At 49.0% G+C, this 20,390-nt stretch overlaps 2 protein-coding genes across 2 annotated transcripts in view; both read left to right on the top strand.

Annotated features, from left to right (window-relative positions):
- LOC121579157 (ankyrin repeat and KH domain-containing protein 1) overlaps nucleotides 1-15,212 on the top strand; it is a 45,002-nt gene extending 29,790 nt beyond the window's left edge. Inside the window, exons 19-35 of the mRNA XM_041893493.1 lie at nucleotides 102-247; nucleotides 3,247-3,389; nucleotides 7,234-7,447; nucleotides 7,593-7,768; nucleotides 7,881-8,043; nucleotides 8,492-8,587; nucleotides 8,709-8,825; nucleotides 9,041-9,233; nucleotides 9,571-10,042; nucleotides 10,233-10,388; nucleotides 10,644-10,793; nucleotides 11,288-12,849; nucleotides 13,071-13,244; nucleotides 13,665-13,907; nucleotides 14,098-14,273; nucleotides 14,395-14,553; nucleotides 14,651-15,212. Coding sequence (XP_041749427.1) covers nucleotides 102-247; nucleotides 3,247-3,389; nucleotides 7,234-7,447; nucleotides 7,593-7,768; nucleotides 7,881-8,043; nucleotides 8,492-8,587; nucleotides 8,709-8,825; nucleotides 9,041-9,233; nucleotides 9,571-10,042; nucleotides 10,233-10,388; nucleotides 10,644-10,793; nucleotides 11,288-12,849; nucleotides 13,071-13,244; nucleotides 13,665-13,907; nucleotides 14,098-14,273; nucleotides 14,395-14,553; nucleotides 14,651-14,710 — 4,400 coding nt within the window. The 3' untranslated portion in view covers nucleotides 14,711-15,212. The remainder of the gene's footprint in view (nucleotides 1-101; nucleotides 248-3,246; nucleotides 3,390-7,233; nucleotides 7,448-7,592; nucleotides 7,769-7,880; nucleotides 8,044-8,491; nucleotides 8,588-8,708; nucleotides 8,826-9,040; nucleotides 9,234-9,570; nucleotides 10,043-10,232; nucleotides 10,389-10,643; nucleotides 10,794-11,287; nucleotides 12,850-13,070; nucleotides 13,245-13,664; nucleotides 13,908-14,097; nucleotides 14,274-14,394; nucleotides 14,554-14,650) is intronic.
- Nucleotides 15,213-15,420: 208 nt separating this feature from the next.
- LOC121579156 (eukaryotic translation initiation factor 4E-binding protein 3-like) lies at nucleotides 15,421-19,504 on the top strand. Its single transcript, XM_041893491.2, has 3 exons — nucleotides 15,421-16,038; nucleotides 17,862-18,023; nucleotides 18,971-19,504. Exons 1-3 carry the CDS (start codon nucleotides 15,897-15,899, stop codon nucleotides 19,000-19,002), a joined length of 336 nt encoding a protein of 111 aa, XP_041749425.1. The 5' UTR covers nucleotides 15,421-15,896; the 3' UTR covers nucleotides 19,003-19,504.
- The last annotated feature ends 886 nt before the right edge of the window (nucleotides 19,505-20,390 follow it).

Here is a 20,390-nt window from a genome sequence, read left to right as displayed (position 1 = left end):
GATTGACCTTTTGATGTCTGTTCGAGTACTCATACCCATCCCTAGTATGTTGGAGAGTAATCTAAATGTCTGTAACAGTCTGTCCCTCCGTCTGTCTCCAGGTTTCACTCCTCTGATCCTGGCTGCTACAGCGGGTCATGTTGGCGTGGTGGAGATCCTGCTGGATAAAGGAGGGGACATCGAAGCCCAGTCGGAGAGAACCAAAGACACTCCTCTCTCCCTGGCCTGCTCTGGAGGAAGACAAGAGGTGCTGCTCTGTTTGTCAAGTTTTTTTTAATGTTTTGTGTGGACGACAGGACGAAGCAGTGGCGTAAAGCGAGACGTTTTTGGTTAACCGCTTCCGCCACGTCACACTCTCACCGCAGCACTCTCACCGCAGCTTCCCCAGGGGTCCGAACACCAGCGTGCATGCAATTGCAAACACATACGCGGAGAAACAGCTCTTCACTAATTTATTGCGTTAAACACACAGAAGGCTATATGAAGGCTAGGCCTAACGCGTAACACGGGTCTAATATCACAATTCTAATCAATATAATTTGTAAATTAGATTTAGCTACAATATCAGACATCGTAAGTAGATGGAGCCCAGGAAGCTCCACATGTGGATCGCTATTTCTCAAAAAAATAGTGGTATTTCTAACAGCGTCTACTGCCCTCTTTCTGGATTTAGTAGGCAAATGTAATATTATTTCACACCTTTATCGCTTTGTCTAGAAAAAACTATCTGTGCTGCATGCGATTAAACAAGTCATAGGAAGCATGTGCTCCATTCGTTACCTTCCTTGTAGACAGAATAAAACAAGATTGGGCGGATTACTTTTAAAATGTCATCCGTAAGCCAACTAATACATTTATTAATACATTAATAACGTGCACATATTCAATCGACTATAGAAGAAACAAGGAAACTGAATGAAAAGTTATTTAAACCTGGTAATAATTAATTTTCTTTCAGTTTGCTCTAGAATCTAATTATCAACTAAATAAAACTAGGCCTAGGATATTTCAATATGTTGGATAGGAATTGGCTTTAGCAAGGCGCTGTGCAGATTCATTCATTTTCAACACGTTGAATAATTACAGATTCTGCACAGCGGCTTGTTCTGGTCAATCCCCCAAAAAACATGCTGTTTGTCAGCAGCACACCAAATCTCTCCATCGATTGGAGGAGTTGTGCTACTAGTCATCTGTAGCCTATCAATAGGCTGTATCAAGTCTTCAGCCTATCAATAGGCTACCAGTTGCATGTTTTCGATATGAAAAGGAGACGGAAATGTTACTGACCTGCACAGGTAGGAAAGTGTGGAGATGACTGTGTGCTGATTGGCCAGTAGGATAGGTGTGAATGTTCTGAAAGCCTAATTCTAATCAATCATCTGAATACAGTAAGAGCCCTGATGGGTGATCAGCGGGACAACAGTCTTGCTGAGTCTGAGGTGGTACCGCTAAACGCCAGTGAAGATGGTTATGTTCCAAATTGGATCCAATATCCCTAAATTGATGTTGATCATCTGCTATTGTCTACATGATTTACAGCAAGTTCTAGTAAGATTTAACAGAGAAAGCATCAAGGTTAATGAGTTTGTTTTCTGTTTCTGTGTGTCAGATTGGACACTGAGTCTACTGTGCAATTGTGTAGGATAACTAACCGGTGCCCCCGCACATTGACTCTGTACCGGTACCCCCTGTATATAGCCTCCCTACTGTTATTTTATTTTACTGCTGCTCTTTAATTATTTTTTATTTTTTACTTATCTGTTTTTTACTTAACACTTTTTTTTCACTTTAAGGTCTACACATGTTGTATTCGGCGCATGTGGCAAATAAAATGTGATTTGATAGGCTGTTACGCAACACCCAACGTTATTTTCCTTTCTATTATTAAAATGATCTGGTGATCCAGAGGATACTTCACAAGGGATTTATTTTTCCCAAACTGCCCCCTCTTTTAATTCTTTATTTTAATTTTTTGTTGAATTGTGTCTTTTGACAGAAACCTGGAGGTGTTTTTATAGTAGGCGTGAAGATATTTCAACACCATGTCTAGATAATAAAAAGCTCCACTGAGAACTCGTGCTTGGCCCGCAAACGTATAGGTGTCCCGTAAATATTTAAATTGATGTGTGATCATAATCATTATTTAGCGATCCACGGTAGACGTCCCACCTAATGAAATTACATTGATCAAATCAGTTCTTGTTTTCTTGCTCAAACTGCGAGCAGCACCTGTCGAACTCTGTGATGTCTCGGAAAACACAGGGATGTCATTACGCACGGGACTAGTAGTCTCAGAGTACCTTGGAGTTTGCCAAAAAACAGTAGGTTATTCTGCCTGGAATTAACATGGCAGATTCTTGAGAGCCCAGTAATAGATTGACTGCAGTCCCTTTATTCAATCATTGGCTATTGTAACTGTGTGTCTCTAAAATCACAATGTTTCCATTTCTATAGTAATGTTAGTCTTTAAAAGAAATTGAAGCCACTGAATTATAGCCTTTTACTAGATCTGAATATTTCAGAATGAACTGTATAACTGATCACATTTCTGTGACAATATTCTGCCCACATCGTCTGTTTTTATGTGGTGTGTGTGTGTGTGTGTGTGTATATAAGTGTCTTAATGTGTTTGGACCCCAGGAAGAGTAGCTGCTGCCTTGGCAGGAACTAATGGGGATCCATAATAAACCCCAGGAAGAGTAGCTGCTGCCTTGGCAGGAACTAATGGGGATCCATAATAAACCCCAGGAAGAGTAGCTGCTGCCTTGGCAGGAACTAATGGGGATCCCTAAATAAAATACAAATACAAATATGAACACTTATTTTAGGCTGTAGCCTAAAAAACAGCTATACGTGATTTAATGAAAAGCAGCGAATATCCACAACATTGTTTCACGTTCTTTTAATAACAGACTCATAAACACAAACACGCAGTAGGCTACGGTTCGCGTCACAGCTGTTTCCGCCCAGGGAAACTCGCGCGTATTGTAGCCTAGAGTGTGTGGAGGTCTCTGTTGTACCCTCGCTGACACGTTTTGCTCGTCATAAAGCCTCGTAGAGTAGCTTCTGCTGCATAGCAACAGCTAATGGGGATCCTAATAAAACCGCTAAATAACCACATGGAGAAACAACAGGAGGCAGAACAACCAGACAGACACCAACTCGCTGTCTGGACCAGCTGCATACATTTAGATAAACAATATAGTGTTCTGTGGATGGACTAACCTGTGGTCCATTCCCTCCCAGGTCGTGGAGCTGTTGCTGCTGCGCGGTGCCAACAAGGAGCACCGTAACGTTTCGGACTACACTCCTCTCAGCCTGGCCGCCTCGGGGGGCTTCGTCAACATCATCAAGATCCTCCTCAACGCTGGAGCTGAAATCAACTCCAGGTATCCACAACCAGCTCTCCCTGCCACAGTTTGTGCAGGCTGTACCTCTGCCTCTGTCCCAATCTTAACAGTTTGTATAATCATCCCCTCTCACTGTCTGTTTCCCTGTCTGTTTCCCTCTCCCTGTCTGTTTCCCTGTCTGTTCCCCTCTCCCTGTGTGTGTCTGTTCCCCTCTCCCTGTGTGTGTCTGTTCCCCTCTCCCTGTGTGTGTCTGTTTCCCTCTCCCTGTGTGTGTCTGTTTCCCTCTCCCTGTCTGTTTCCCTCTCCCTGTCTGTTTCCCTCTCCCTGTGTGTGTCTGTTTCCCCTCTCCCTGTCTGTTTCCCTCTCCCTGTCTGTTTCCCTCTCCCTGTCTGTTTCCCTCTCCCTGTCTGTTTCCCTCTCCCTGTCTGTTTCCCTCTCCCTGTCTGTTTCCCTCTCCCTGTCTGTTTCCCTCTCCCTGTCTGTTTCCCTCTCCCTGTGTGTGTCTGTTTCCCTCTCCCTGTGTGTGTCTGTTTCCCTCTCCCTGTGTGTGTCTGTTTCCCTCTCCCTGTGTGTGTCTGTTTCCCTCTCCCTGTGTGTGTCTGTTTCCCTCTCCCTGTGGTTGTCTGTTTCCCTGTCTGTTTCCCTGTCTGTTTCCCTCTCCCTGTGGTTGTCTGTTTCCCTGTCTGTTTCCCTGTCTGTTTCCCTCTCCCTGTGTGTGTCTGTTTCCCTCTCCCTGTGTGTGTCTGTTTCCCTCTCCCTGTGTGTGTCTGTTTCCCTCTCCCTGTGTGTCTGTTTCCCTCTCCCTGTGGTTGTCTGTTTCCCTGTCTGTTTCCCTGTCTGTTTCCCTCTCCCTGTGTGTGTCTGTTTCCCTCTCCCTGTGTGTGTCTGTTTCCCTCTCCCTGTGTGTGTCTGTTTCCCTCTCCCTGTGTGTGTCTGTTTCCCTCTCCCTGTGTGTCTGTTTCCCTCTCCCTGTGTGTGTCTGTTTCCCTCTCCCTGTGTGTGTCTGTTTCCCTCTCCCTGTGTGTGTCTGTTTCCCTCTCCCTGTGTGTGTCTGTTTCCCTCTCCCTGTGTGTGTCTGTTTCCCTCTCCCTGTGTGTGTCTGTTTCCCTCTCCCTGTGTGTGTCTGTTTCCCTCTCCCCTGTGGTTGTCTGTTTCCCTCTCCCTGTGGTTGTCTGTTTCCCTGTCTGTTTCCCTGTCTGTTTCCCTCTCCCTGTGGTTGTCTGTTTCCCTCTCCCTGTGTGTGTCTGTTTCCCTCTCCCTGTGTGTCTGTTTCCCTCTCCCTGTGGTTGTCTGTTTCCCTGTCTGTTTCCCTGTCTGTTTCCCTCTCCCTGTGTGTGTCTGTTTCCCTCTCCCTGTGTGTGTCTGTTTCCCTCTCCCTGTGTGTGTCTGTTTCCCTCTCCCTGTGTGTCTGTTTCCCTCTCCCTGTGTGTGTCTGTTTCCCTCTCCCTGTGTGTGTCTGTTTCCCTCTCCCTGTGTGTGTCTGTTTCCCTCTCCCTGTGTGTGTCTGTTTCCCTCTCCCTGTGTGTCTGTTTCCCTCTCCCTGTGTGTGTCTGTTTCCCTCTCCCTGTGTGTGTCTGTTTCCCTCTCCCTGTGTGTGTCTGTTTCCCTCTCCCTGTGGTTGTCTGTTTCCCTCTCCCTGTGGTTGTCTGTTTCCCTGTCTGTTTCCCTGTCTGTTTCCCTCTCCCTGTGGTTGTCTGTTTCCCTCTCCCTGTGGTTGTCTGTTTCCCTGTCTGTTTCCCTGTCTGTTTCCCTCTCCCTGTGTGTGTCTGTTTCCCTGTCTGTTTCCCTGTCTGTTTCCCTCTCCCTGTGGTTGTCTGTTTCCCTGTCTGTTTCCCTGTCTGTTTCCCTCTCCCTGTGTGTGTCTGTTTCCCTCTCCCTGTGTGTGTCTGTTTCCCTCTCCCTGTGTGTGTCTGTTTCCCTCTCCCTGTGTGTGTCTGTTTCCCTCTCCCTGTGGTTGTCTGTTTCCCTGTCTGTTTCCCTGTCTGTTTCCCTCTCCCTGTGTGTGTCTGTTTCCCTCTCCCTGTGTGTGTCTGTTTCCCTCTCCCTGTGTGTCTGTTTCCCTCTCCCTGTGTGTGTCTGTTTCCCTCTCCCTGTGTGTGTCTGTTTCCCTCTCCCTGTGTGTGTCTGTTTCCCTCTCCCTGTGTGTGTCTGTTTCCCTCTCCCTGTGTGTGTCTGTTTCCCTCTCCCTGTGTGTGTCTGTTTCCCTCTCCCTGTGTGTGTCTGTTTCCCTCTCCCTGTGTGTGTCTGTTTCCCTCTCCCTGTGGTTGTCTGTTTCCCTCTCCCTGTGGTTGTCTGTTTCCCTGTCTGTTTCCCTGTCTGTTTCCCTCTCCCTGTGGTTGTCTGTTTCCCTGTCTGTTTCCCTGTCTGTTTCCCTCTCCCTTTGTGTGTCTGTTTCCCTCTCCCTGTGTGTGTCTGTTTCCCTCTCCCTGTGTGTCTGTTTCCCTCTCCCTGTGTGTGTCTGTTTCCCTCTCCCTGTGTGTGTCTGTTTCCCTCTCCCTGTGTGTGTCTGTTTCCCTCTCCCTGTGTGTGTCTGTTTCCCTCTCCCTGTGTGTGTCTGTTTCCCTCTCCCTGTGTGTGTCTGTTTCCCTCTCCCTGTGTGTGTCTGTTTCCCTCTCCCTGTGTGTGTCTGTTTCCCTCTCCCTGTGTGTGTCTGTTTCCCTCTCCCTGTGTGTGTCTGTTTCCCTCTCCCTGTGGTTGTCTGTTTCCCTCTCCCTGTGGTTGTCTGTTTCCCTGTCTGTTTCCCTGTCTGTTTCCCTCTCCCTGTGGTTGTCTGTTTCCCTCTCCCTGTGGTTGTCTGTTTCCCTGTCTGTTTCCCTGTCTGTTTCCCTCTCCCTGTGTGTGTCTGTTTCCCTGTCTGTTTCCCTGTCTGTTTCCCTCTCCCTGTGGTTGTCTGTTTCCCTGTCTGTTTCCCTGTCTGTTTCCCTCTCCCTGTGTGTGTCTGTTTCCCTCTCCCTGTGTGTGTCTGTTTCCCTCTCCCTGTGTGTGTCTGTTTCCCTCTCCCTGTGTGTGTCTGTTTCCCTCTCCCTGTGGTTGTCTGTTTCCCTGTCTGTTTCCCTGTCTGTTTCCCTCTCCCGTGTGTGTGTCTGTTTCCCTCTCCCTGTGTGTGTCTGTTTCCCTCTCCCTGTGTGTCTGTTTCCCTCTCCCTGTGTGTGTCTGTTTCCCTCTCCCCTGTGTGTGTCTGTTTCCCTCTCCCTGTGTGTGTCTGTTTCCCTCTCCCTGTGTGTGTCTGTTTCCCTCTCCCTGTGTGTGTCTGTTTCCCTCTCCCTGTGTGTGTCTGTTTCCCTCTCCCTGTGGTTGTCTGTTTCCCTCTCCCTGTGGTTGTCTGTTTCCCTGTCTGTTTCCCTGTCTGTTTCCCTCTCCCTGTGGTTGTCTGTTTCCCTGTCTGTTTCCCTGTCTGTTTCCCTCTCCCTTTGTGTGTCTGTTTCCCTCTCCCTGTGTGTGTCTGTTTCCCTCTCCCTGTGTGTGTCTGTTTCCCTCTCCCTGTGTGTCTGTTTCCCTCTCCCTGTGGTTGTCTGTTTCCCTGTCTGTTTCCCTGTCTGTTTCCCTCTCCCTGTGTGTGTCTGTTTCCCTCTCCCTGTGTGTGTCTGTTTCCCTCTCCCTGTGTGTGTCTGTTTCCCTCTCCCTGTGTGTCTGTTTCCCTCTCCCTGTGTGTGTCTGTTTCCCTCTCCCTGTGTGTGTCTGTTTCCCTCTCCCTGTGTGTGTCTGTTTCCCTCTCCCTGTGTGTGTCTGTTTCCCTCTCCCTTTGTGTGTCTGTTTCCCTCTCCCTGTGTGTGTCTGTTTCCCTCTCCCTGTGTGTGTCTGTTTCCCTCTCCCTTTGTGTGTCTGTTTCCCTCTCCCTGTGTGTGTCTGTTTCCCTCTCCCTGTGTGTGTCTGTTTCCTTCAGGACTGGGAGTAAGCTGGGTATCTCTCCTCTGATGCTGGCTGCCATGAACGGTCACGTCCCTGCAGTCAAGCTGCTGCTGGACATGGGCTCAGACATCAACGCTCAGATCGAGACTAACCGCAACACGGCGCTGACCCTGGCCTGCTTCCAGGGACGGGCGGAGGTGGTCAGTCTGCTGCTGGACCGCAAGGCCAACGTGGAGCACCGCGCCAAGGTGGGAGTGGCTAGTACAGACTGAGCCTGACATGTCATCATTGTTATCTGGGCTCGCGTCAAAGACATTAGGAATGAGGTTTTGGTGTTAGACAGTGTTGTCTGTGTGGTGCAGTGTCACTGACCCATTATACGTTCTCTCTCAGACTGGGCTGACCCCCCTCATGGAGGCCGCATCGGGTGGCTATGCTGAGGTGGGGCGGGTGCTGTTGGATAAGAGCGCTGACGTCAACACCCCACCTGTCCCCTCCTCCCGAGACACCGCGCTCACCATCGCTGCAGACAAGGGCCACTACAAGTTCTGTGAGCTCCTAATCAACCGGTAATAACTGTTCATCTTTTACGTACAATATGACAGTGAGGTCATTTCAGTCAGAATATCATTCCTTTTCTAGTCTCTCTTCCTCTACTCAGACTGTTGTCGTCCTCCTCAGAGGTGCTCACATCGACGTGCGCAACAAGAAGGGGAACACGCCCCTGTGGCTGGCGGCCAACGGCGGACATTTTGACGTGGTGCAGCTGCTGGTGCAGGCCGGGGCCGACGTCGACGCAGCAGACAACCGCAAGATCACACCACTCATGGCTGCCTTCCGCAAGGTGGTACCCCCCCCCCCCCTCCCCCACACACACACACACACACATATTAAACAGTGGATGCTGCTGAGGGGAGGGACGGCTCACAATAATGTATGGAACGGAGCGAATGGAATGGCATCAAACACCTGGAAACCATGGAAACCATGTGTTTGTTGTATCTGATACCATTCCACTGATTCCGCTCCAGCCATTACCATGAGCCCGTCCTCCCTAATTAAGGTCCCACCAACCTCCTGTGGTATGGAACTAAACTGTGATAAAACATTAGTGTGATTTCTCTGATACTGACACACGGTTGAATATCTCATATATGACCTCTGACACTCTAGGACATGCTCCCCTTTCATTTCCTGTTCTTAGCTAATGACCCTGGTGGTGCGTAAATGGAAGTGTGTGTGTGTGTGTAATAATAATCCCAGGAGGCTAACCTCTGACCTCTGTCTCACAGGGCCATGTGAAGGTGGTGCAGTACCTGGTGAAGGAGGTCAACCAGTTCCCCTCGGACATCGAGTGCATGAGATACATCGCCACCATCGCAGACAAGGTGAGCCAAGACAGCCAAGACCAAGACACATTCATGAAAAATGACAAAGGGTAAACATTTTTGTGCTCTGAAAGGAAGTGCGGGTCCAACGGTAAAGCTTGTCTCATACTCCTTCTCCTAGGACCTGCTGAAGAAATGTCACCAGTGCATGGAGACCATTGTCAAAGCCAAAGACCAGCAGGCAGCAGAGGCCAACAAGAATGCCAGCATTCTGCTGAAGGAGCTGGACTTGGAGAAGGTAAATGACCTTTCTGTCCAACACAACCTTCTGCTCCTCATTGATTTGTATGGATTTACAGCTCTCTGTAGATAGTGTGTGCATCCCAAATGGAATCCTATTCCCATAGGGCTCTAGTCAAAAAGGTAGTGCACTGAATAGGGAATATGGTGCCATTTGGGACGTATCCTCTGTGTTGTAATCATCCGGGTTTTTTTTTCTTGGGGTGTGTACAGTCCAGGGAGGAGAGTAAGAAGCAAGCCCTGGCAGCGAAGCGTGAGAAGCGTAAGGAGAAACGCAAGAAGAAGAAGGAAGAGCAGAAGAGGAAGCTGGAGGAGGAGGAGGAGGAGGAGGAGGAAGAGGAGGAGGAAGAGGAGGAGGCGGCCAAAGTAAAAGAGGAGGAGTTAGAGGACCAGGACTCCTCTGAAGGTAACCACCGTTTAACTAGTTCTACCTACACAGCCTCTAATAGCCAAACCCAGCACCTGAAATCAGCGTGGTTTTACTCTTGAAGATGACCTTTTTCCTAGATAAACTGTCAGTCTGTCTGCGTGAATGAAAGGATATTCAAGTCACAATTAATGTAGTAATTCTTTACAGATTGTTTTATGTAACTTAACTGAAAGAAGAATGACGTGCTCATCTAAATTTCAACTGAGACAAAAGCCATCCGACATATTTCTATTGTGCTTTTGGTTGTTTCGGTGGTACAGTGGTAAAATAAGGGTGAATAAACTTGTCTGTCCTTGTCTCGCGCTCTGTTTAGACGGTGATGTCCCCATTGGCCCGCCCAGCGCTACCACCACCACCACCATCGGCATCTCTGCCACCTCCGCCACCTTCACCAACGCCTTCGTCAAGAAACGAGCCAACATGGCGACCACGCCCAGCATCAACTGCAAGAACAAGAAGAACAAGACCACGGAGCCCATCATCCTACTGGACCCACAGGTGGCGCTGGCCCAGCAGAAGACTGACAAAAACAAGATCCATGGGGGGGAGCCCAGAGGCGGCGGGGTCCCCGGTGGTAGCGACTCAGACAACCTGGACAGCACCGACTGCAACAGCGAGAGCAGCAGCAGCGGAGGAAAGAGTCAGGAGCTCAACTACCTACCCTCTTCCTCATCCTCCTCTTCGTCGTCTGCTCCCTCGGGGGTGAGCCAGCAGCCTCAGCCGGTCCCTGAGAAGAGGCACAGCTCCCGAGACCAGAAGATCACAGTCTCCAAACCACACCAGAAGTAAGGGGCCCAGGTCTTAATGCTGAATAGCTTTGCGTCCAAACTTGATTTTCCTGAAAGTAGAAACATGTATATCTTTGTTTTCTCTGGGTCAGTGTAGAAAGTAGAACAAAACATAACCGGATTGTTCCATCTGAATTGTCTACAGTACACCGCAGGGCTCAATAACCTCTGTTTTCTTTCTTCTCAGAATCCATGACTGCATCAACGTCCTGACAGCCAGCTCCCTTCCCCCATCCTTCAGAACCATTTCACTGCCGGTCACCTTGCCCAGCAGCAAGACCAACCTCACCAGCCCCAAGAGGGGCCAGAAGAGGGAAGAAGGTTGGAAGGAGGTGGTGCGGAGGTGGGTTGGCTCAATTTTTTTTACCTCGAATCAAACAATGGCTACTGTAGTTACTGTTACCTTACATTTACTGTGACCTTTAACCATAAAGAAAGCAGTAGGGGTACAGCTTCTCCCTTCCTCTAGTTTGGAATTTATAACTGTCACCTCTTGTTAACTAACAATCAACTGCCACTGGTATCTACTACATAGTCGTGTTAAGTACAGCCATATGACCCATATTATTAATTGAATGGCTTGTTTGTGTTCTGTCAGGTCTAAGAAGCTATTGGTGCCTGCCTCTGTCGTGTCTCGGATCATGGGCAGAGGTGGCTGTAATATCACTGCCATTCAGGACGTGACCGGTGCGCACATCGACGTGGACAAACAGAAGGACAAGAATGGAGAAAGGATGATCACCATCAGGTAAGACCAGCCCACTGATCACCATCAGGTTAGACCAGCCCACTGATCACCATCAGGTTAGACCAGCCCACTGATCACCATCAGGTTAGACCAGCCCACTGATCACCATCAGGTTAGACCAGCCCACTGATCACCATCAGGTTAGACCAGCCCACTGATCACCATCAGGTTAGACCAGCCCACTGATCACCATCAGGTTAGACCAGCCCACTGATCACCATCAGGTTAGACCAGCCCACTGATCACCATTAGGTTAGACCAGCCCACTGATCACCATCAGGTTAGACCAGCCCACTGATCACCATTAGGTTAGACCAGCCCACTGATCACCATTAGGTTAGACCAGCCCACTGATCACCATCAGGTTAGACCAGCCCACTGATCACCATCAGGTTAGACCAGCCCAGTGTCAGACCGTCTGTGGATATATCATATCATGTTGTAGACATTGTTACTGTCTGATACTCGCCTGCTTCTCTCCCTTTGGTCTTCAGAGGTGGCACAGAGTCGACCCGACACGCTGTTCAGCTGATCAGCTCCCTGATCCAGGACCCAGCCAAGGAGCTGGAGGACCTGATCCCCAGAAACCACATCCGCGCCCCTGGCACCAGCACCAAGATGGGCACCACCTACACCACCTCCACAGGGGCCACCAACACTACGTCGGCCGGCTCCAAGGGCCTGGCATCAGTGTTGCCGTCGTCCACTATGTCCTTCCAGACCCCCCCTGTCTCTCAGCAGGGAGGAAAGATTGGGAAGAACCTGTCTACCGGGGTGAGGCCCCCCTTCGTTTCACTGCCCCTGGCGTACGCCAACCCACACCTGGCCCTGCTGGCCGCCCAGACCATGCACCACATCCGACACCCACGCCTGCCCATGGCACAGTTCGGTGGCACCTTTCCTCCGTCGCCCAACACCTGGGGCCCATTCCCGGTGCGACCCGTCAGCCCCGGCAGCACTAACAGCTCTCCCAAGCACAACGGGAGCTCTGCCCCCCGGCCCTCGCCTGTGTCCGCTGCCCATCCGGAGTACACAGCCCCTGCCTCTACAGCAGTCCCTGCAGCCACCGCCTCGCCCCCCAGCACTGCCCCCTCCAGCACCCCCACGCCCTCCTCTGCCAGGAAGCAGCTCTTCTCTGGCGAACTAAAGACGACCAGCATGACAGCGGTCACTTCCACAGTGAGCAACGTTCTCGCCACGCAGGTGGCTCCTGCACCCCCCACCATGTCCTCTACCCCGCCCTCCCCTCGTGCGCCCAATGCCCCTCCTGCACGGCAGCTGCCCATCTCCAAGCCAGAGCCTCCTGGCGGCAACACGCCTGGTAAAGAGAAGTCCTCTCCAGATGCAGCACCTGTCCAAGGTGGGGCATCTGAAGGCTCCAGCTCCAACGGCCCCATGCACTTCACAGCTCCTCCCACGGCTCCACCATCACTGCCCTCCCAGCAGCAGCTGCCCCTCCCCTTCTCCCCCAGCACAGAGCCCAGCCTCCCGGCCGTCCAGCCCCCCTGCTCCCTCCTGCCCTCCTCTCGCTCTGCACCAGCAGGGGGCAGCACCGTCGCACACACCAGCAGCACCTTACCTCACTACGCACCGCCTGCTCCCTCACGCATGCAGCCCTCGGCCCAGGTCTACCCCGTGGCAGCTGGGGCATCTCCACAGGAGCACCAGTCTGCGTTTGTATCCCAGGAGCAACACCAGAAACAACCGCAGCAGCGTGCCAACCAAGGCATGGCACCCCCCTCCATGCAGCAGCAGATGTCCTCCAACATGGGCATGATGAATGGCTCCCAGATGCACATTCACGGGGGCAAGGCCCAGCATCTACCCCCCAACTACGGTCCCACCGCCCTCTTCAACCATTTCAGCAGCATGTTCGACAGCAACCAGGTGGGCAATAACCAGGTGTGGGGAGCATGTCACCTGCCTGCCCGGACCCCTCCGGAGCAGCCCTACATGGGAGGTATTGGACAGATGGAAAACGTGATGCCAGCTCCTGACGGCTCCAAGGCTCCAGGGTACCGCTGTAACTCCCAGAGGATTGTCACCAGTCCCATCGGTAAACAACAAGGACCATAGACTCCACCACACACACACACACACACACACACACACACACACACACACACACAGCAGGTAAAGACATAACCCAACTCCAAGACAATATTTTTGTTCCAGAGAAACAAAAATTCAACTGATTCCACAAAGCGGCACTAATCATGTTTAGTAGTGGTTTGTGCCTACATAATTTAAGCAGGTCAGTTGACTTCTTTGTTTCAGGCATGCACCACATGGACCCGTCGGGAAACTCCATCTCTTCATCTGCTGCTCTGACCAGCTTCGCCACCAGTATCTCTTGCAGTCCAGTGTACCTGCAGAGTCCAGCCCCGGTGGGCACGCCCTCCTTCAGCCGCCAGCACTTCTCCCCTCACCCCTGGAGCGCCTCCACCTCCTGTAAGGGAACAGGGGACAGGGGACAGGGGGCGGGGGACAGGGGGACAGGGGGACGGGGAACAGGGAACAGGGGACGGGGGGACAGGGGACCGGGGGACGGGACGGGGGGACAGGGGGCGGGGAACGGGGAACAGGGGACGGGGGGACAGGGGACCGGGGACAGGGGGCGGGGAACGGGGAACAGGGGACGGGGGGACAGGGGACAGGGAAGTTCATTCATAGATGTACAGTGGATCTTTCCCTTTTTTTGCTAACAAAGTAGTTTCAATGTCTACTGTCACCGTGGGACAAATACAGTCGCTTGGTAAAATAATGAGTAAATTAAGCCTAATCAAAGGGTTTCATGTAATTGTTGCATAATTCTTCTTTGATAAATCCAACATTTGGAAAGTTAACAAGCCAAACCTTTGCCCCCCTCAGGTGAGTCCCCGGTGCCCTCTGTGTCCTCTCCTCTCTGTGCGTCAACGGTGACCACAGCTCTGATCCAGGCTAAGCCCAGCAGCAACAGCCAGCAGGACCGCAAGGTTCCCCCTCCCATCGGCACCGAGCGCCTGGCACGCATCCGCCAGACGGGCTCCGTCAACCACGCCATGCTCACCACCAGCTACACACCGCCTGTCGGACAGGGGGGCATCTGGTCCTTCGGAGTGGGCAGTGCTTCTGGTGAGTGTTTTGGGGAGGTGGATCGGGTTAGTGTGTAGAGGAATGGATAGTTGGACAACTGATCATCTTTTATCGTCAAGTGTTTTTAAGATGTTTATTATAAGTATATTGTGTAAGTTTTGAACAAAACGATGAACTCTCACACGATCCAAAATCTCAGTCCTCCCATGCTCTTACCCTCTACCTTTAGAGGCGATGTCGGGCTGGTCTCAGCCCCTGGTGGGCGGTCACGTGATGCACCAGCAGATGCAGGAGCAGAGTGCCTTCTCCCAGCACCAGGCCATGGAGCGGGACGATACCGGCATCGTGAACCCCTCCAACACCTTCCATCAGCCCATGCCTACCAACTACATGGACTTCCCAAAGGTAACGGACAGACACTGCTAAATAGTTGATGCAATGATTTCCTGGTTGGAATGATCCAATAAAAACGATCACGAAAATGTTTTGTTTTTTTACCAGTTCTTTTTTAAATTGTCCTTTCTAGGGTTTGTCAATGTATGGCGGGTCGATCATTCCTCCCCACCCTCCTATGGGAGAGGCCCCTGGGGGCCCAATGTACAACGGGCTCCATAGCGCTGACCCTGCCTGGAACCCCATCATGAAGGTAGTCTCCAACTCTGCAGAGAACTCAGACCCCCAGCAAGTAAGCACTCCCATAAACATGATTCACTTATTTTCACCATTACTCAGTCCTCACTGTTGTGGTTTTGTAACTAAATTATGAAAACGTGTCGTTTCAGGTCTGGTCTGGGACGTGGGTCCCGCACGTTGGGAATGTGCAGCTGAATCATGTCAACTAAACACATCCAGCGATCGAAGCATAGGACCAGTAACAAGACGCGTACACGTTTTAAGAGAACCAGATAATTACATAATATACGAAGATATTAACCTAGGGAGTGTCCAGAAACCGAGGAATTGGAGGGTCGGACACCATTTTGATGTGCCTAACTAAAGACGAATCCAGTGTGGGCTGTAACGTGTTTATCACCGTCTATGAACAAACCGATTGCCTGTTAAACAGGATCCATTCTTTGCCTAGTATAGCCATTATTTTGACTTTAAAAGCCCCACATTAATTGTTCTTGGTTTGCAGGGCTCTACAGGACTGTACGCTATTTATACTCCGCCCAAGACCTAGGTAATAACATAAAGAGAGAACTCAGACCTTTTAGAGTGGTAAATACATGTATAATTGTTTACATACTAAAAAAGGGTTAGAATGAGAGTACATGTCATATAGTGACTACTGTATTAATGTGTAATATTTACCTTAATATTCAATAAAAAGACGGAACTGTACCGTTGTGCCTTTTTTTTATTCGTATTGCATTGCCCTCATGACATCATACACCTCATGATTCTCTGCACACTTTGTTGATATGTAGTGCCCTTGGCCTCTCTATATAAGGAGTTGACTCCTCCTGTGTGTCATGTTTACTCATGATGATGTAATCACTCACTCTGACTGAATGTTCTGGCAGAGGGTGCTATTTATCACGCACGGAGACGTTTCCACGAGAGACTGCAATCGGACACATTTTACATTCACTAGAGTCTACCCAGAGAACACCATAAGGTCATTTATGTTTTGACAATTATGATTGCTATCTTGTTATCCAACACTTCAAATGGATAATTGCTTATCAACAATGCCTTGTTTGAATTGCAATTGTAAACAGTGTTATTGTGAGCTTTAAAATTAAATGTTGCACAGCTTGAGACAGTAGTGAGGTGATTGCGAAACTCAAACTAAACCACGCCTCAAATCAGCAGTTTTCATAAACACCTGCAAGTGGCTGCTAGAGCTTACTGCGTAGTGCGTCTCCAAACGCCGCAGTCCACTAGTTTTCAAACAAACTTTAACGTTGGCGCAGTTTAAATATCTTACAGGCCGTAGTAGACATCGATCACAAATAATTTGCCGTGTCTTTTTTTTGTGTGTAAGTTTATTTATTTTAGAACTTATTTGTGCATCTGCTTTCTATGATGTCTTCTAACTGTAACACCGGCAAAGGTATAAACTGCCCAGTGCCAAGTCGCTTTGAGCGGTCAAAAGACTGGTCTCAGCTGGCGGACTCCTACAGTCAGACGCCCGGAGGCACCCTGTTCTCCACGACGCCTGGAGGTAAGTTGAGCAAAATAAGGGAATTGTGCAAACTACTTATCATATTGAAGAACACACCGATACGGCCTCGGGAGTGTAAGCGCTGTATTAGTTTGGAGAACAAAGCACATTGCATAAAGAGAGAACCTGGGAGCTTGGTGACGCTTTTGTCCAGTTTTGAATTAACTGTTATGTACTTACATTCCTATTGCATTAAATGCACTTTGACCTGTTTCCATAACTTTAGTTGCATCATCCAATCAACATATATTTATTGTATGGATCCAGCAATGACAGATTCAATTATCTCTAACTGGCAAGATGCAGGTGATCCGATTTGTCAACATCTGTGGGAGTGTTGTGTGTGTGTGCACTTTGTTCGTGAGGTGGCCTTTACAGGGAGTAGGGGCCGAGGGAATGGGGCTGTTTTCACTGGTGTTACAGAGCTGGAATTGCTGAGGACGTTATGGCTTCAGTAGCGAGGAGGTACTACAGGGGTAGAGGAGTTTGTAAAGCCAGGCAATAAACCTGAAAACTGAGGGGACTGAGATCCAGAGACTGTAGAACTGTATGACAGAGTGCATAGGTGTGATTACATAGAGACTATTTTCCCAGTACAGCATGTGAAACATGTCAGACCAGTAGGTCTTTTAAAAATAACCAATCTGTCCTCCTTTAAAGTGAACTCTGAGGTAAATACAAAAAGGAGCAAAATAACGTATCTTTGTATTCACACTGCCCTTGACTCAGCTCTTTTGCCAGTTCACTTCATCTGCTAAACGGCATATTATAAAATTGTACACCCAAAGCAGGCTACTGCCCCTTTAAGAGCTAGAATAGATTTTGTACCCTATGTTGTGATTCTCACCAAATATATTGTTTTCTCACGCTATTCAAACCCCACAATCAATAAACATCGTATGGAGCTCTCTTAGCCTATAGATCACATATTGCAAACAATTAATCTTGACAAAAAACTCCACATTTGAATTTCTGTGCGTCCTTGACAATCGCTAATCAATATCCAAAAACAGCACACATTTTTTTTCCGCGAACCTGCACATCATCTTGTCTTTTTTGTGGCACCAATGTGCGGGTTTATGGCAGTGGAAACGGTGTTGCAATAGTCTAGTGTGTGTTGCGGCAATAATGACAAGCGAACCTGGGGAGCTTTGTGTTCACATTGTCCTAAAAAAGGGAACCGGAACGCGGAATTCAAACGAACCGAACTCGGACCACCTCTCGAGATGGTGTTCACATTGCACGAAGTTCACAAAAATTGGCTGAAAGGGATCAAGTGTGAAAACACCCTGATCTAGTTGCTAGTATTATAGGATCCGGATCAGATAAAGGTGAGGTATTCTACTTGGAATCACTGAGGTGATCTTTGTTGTGCAGCTGCAGCACTCAAGCCTTTGGATCCCCTTCTGTCTACCCCCTTGGTTTGGATCCCCCTCTGTCTACCCCCTTGGTTTGGATCCCCCTCTGTCTACCCCCTTGGTTTGGATCCCCTTCTGTCTACCCCCTTGGTTTGGATCCCCCTCTGTCTACCCCCTTGGTTTGGATCCCCCTCTGTCTACCCCCTTGGTTTGGATCCCCCTCTGTCTACCCCCTTGGTTCAGGACACGCTGCAGGAGGTGTTGAAAGTACACACTGAAAGTACAGACCTCCCACTTTTCTATGTAGCCTGCACTAACACACCTTGGATAAATATTGTGCACAAGAATACCTCGTGATCTAGATAGATAGACTGCTGTACCTCATGACTTTTGTCAAGCATCCTGGTACTACTGTCCTGTTCTTACTCTGAGACAGACACTTTAGCCCTTTTGTTGTCCTCACAGGAACCAGGATCATCTATGACAGAAAGTTCCTGCTGGAATGTCGGAATTCACCGATCGCACGCACCCCTCCGTGCTGCCTCCCCCATATCCCAGGGGTCACTGCGCCGGCCCTGCACCCTCTGGGCAAGCTGAAGGAGATGGACGAGAACAAACACATCTCAGGTTGGTCTGGTCCCTGTTACTTAGTGACACTACTGTATATCCCATGAGATCCATTAACCTCTTCCCCTAGCCAGGCCTCTTGGTCACCTGGTCTCCCAAACACCTGACTCCTCTCCCATTAACCTCTTCCCCTAGCCAGGCCTCTTGGTCACCTGGTCTCCCAAACACCTGACTCCTCTCCCATTAACCTCTTCCCCTAGCCAGGCCTCTTGGTCACCTGGTCTCCCACATGGCTTTGTAGCAGATATGTGTTTTTACTGAGCAACTCAAGAGTAGGGAACACCTTTTATGGGCTCCTCAAGCAAATACCTGAGGAACAAGTTTTCTCTTGTTTTGTTCATAGAAGCTGCGCACGGACAGTAAATCAAGTTCTGTCTTAGTTCACAGTGTAGGGAAATGGAAAGCGGTTATATACTAAGATATACATATATCCTTGTCATTCAGTCCTTGTTACTTGATTTACTCCATCTTGCATTCACATGATGTTCTGATGTCTCACCTCTATATAACTTGCCTAATTAATTTCCTTACCGGTAATTAGAGGTTGCTTTGTTCAGGTGATGTTTGGTGATCAATAGGTAGTTTATTTCAGAGGATAAGGAAGTAGGCTACACAGGCCTGTTATCATCAGTGCAGTGTATGAGGTGGCAAATGGCCACTCACCTAGTGTGCCAGTCAGTCAGTCAGTGTGTGTGTGTGTGTGTTTTGTTGACTCTTTTTGTACCAGCACTAGACCAAGTTTCGAGCTGAACCGCTCCACGAGAAAAGCTAACAAAAACCTGTGATATGTCAAGCTGCTGGCCAAGCCTTGTGCTGCATATCTTGTGACCAACCCATTTACTTTGCAGATTCTCAGAAAGGCCTCTATCAGTGCACATAGCTTTTTGGAAGTTCAGGAAAGGATATGTCCTTGAAGCTGACCTGTGTTCTCTCTTCTGTCCCTACAGCTGACGATGCCCAGTTTGTGATTGACATCTGAACCTACTCATCCAGACCAATTCTGTTGGAGAAATTGTATTCCGTTCAGACCACTGGGTGGTCTCTACTGGTCACACTCACTTTAGATTCCCTCCTGTCTAATCCTGGTGGATGATTAATGAACCATCAATTGCTCAGAGAGTTGATCTCTTAGGCTGGAGGAAGAATTCTGGGTAAATGTAGGAAGGGCGGCTGCAGTCAGTCGCTACCTGGGCAGAGGAGGGTAACATATTGTTTTGCTGCTTTTTATATTGATGTACTTTTTTCTTTTGCACACTTGGTACTTTCTGTTTTTACAGGATTAATTAATTTATCATTTGAGTTTTATTCATGGGAACTAATATTTTGAAGTTGCATTTTTATAACGTGGTGTGTGGGTTGGCAGCTGATTACAAGGGATCCAGAGATTACTTCAGTTCATCTCTGGGCTCTTTGACAGTGTGCTGTTCCGCTGCAGAGAAAATAAATTAAATAAAACGGAAATAAATAAAGTTATAAAGGGTGCCTTGTGTGTTTTTGAATCAGCTGATGGTTTGAAAAGACTTGGCAATAGGCCAAGAAGTGTGGTGTGGTTTGAATGAACTCACTTCCAATGTATAGAGCCCTGAACTTAACTCTGGACCTCGAAGCCAGTGCCACTGCAAGAAAAACATCCTCTAATCAGGCACTGATTTTAGAAGTGGGTGTAATGAATTATCAGGTTGAATACCAGCAGGCTCCGGACCTCGTAGGAGTTGAATACCCCTGGTATATAGTATAGAGTAGGGCTGTTCAGTTCCGGTCCTGGAGGGCCAAAACACTTCTGTTTTTTTATTTCTACCTGGTAGTTAATTGCTCTCACCTGGTGTCCCAGGTCTGAATTAGTCCCTTATTAGAAGAAGAGGATGAAGACCAGAAGTGTTTCGGCCCTCCAGGACCGACATCGAACAGCCCTGCTCTAGAGTATATGTACAGGGGTATTCAACTCTTACCCTACGAGGTCTGGAGCCCGCTGGTTTTCAACTCTTACCCTACGAGGTCTGGAGCCCGCTGGTTTTCAACTCTTACCCTACGAGGTCTGGAGCCCGCTGGTTTTCTGTTCTAATTAATTGAACCCACCTGGTGTCCCAGGTCTAAATCAGTCCTTGATTAGAGGGGAACAATGAATATGCTCAGCGGCACTGGCTTTGAGGTCCAGAGTTGAGTTTGAAGGCTTTAGTATATTATAGTATAATAATCTATAGATGTATAGAGTATTAGTGACCCAATTCATCACTCATGTTTTCATATGCATACTCCTGCAATAATGGTTAATATGATGGCTGGTGTTGTATTATTGTACATAGACGATTCTGAGAATTCCAGCTTCACAAGGTTCCAAAGATGTGGGACTTGGATTTTCCGTTGAAC

Source organism: Coregonus clupeaformis, chromosome 13 (assembly GCF_020615455.1).
Source record: "Coregonus clupeaformis isolate EN_2021a chromosome 13, ASM2061545v1, whole genome shotgun sequence".
Classification (NCBI taxonomy): domain Eukaryota; kingdom Metazoa; phylum Chordata; class Actinopteri; order Salmoniformes; family Salmonidae; genus Coregonus; species Coregonus clupeaformis.
This window is presented reverse-complemented; position numbering and strand designations above follow the sequence as displayed.

Coding starts and splice junctions, on each gene's coding strand:
- LOC121579156 (XM_041893491.2), top strand. CDS start 15,897: ATGATGTCTTCTAACTGTAACACCGGCAAAGGTATAAACTGCCCAGTG. Junction 16,039..17,861: donor GTTCTCCACGACGCCTGGAG/GTAAGTTGAGCA, acceptor TTGTCCTCACAG/GAACCAGGATCATCTATGAC. Junction 18,024..18,970: donor CGAGAACAAACACATCTCAG/GTTGGTCTGGTC, acceptor CTGTCCCTACAG/CTGACGATGCCCAGTTTGTG.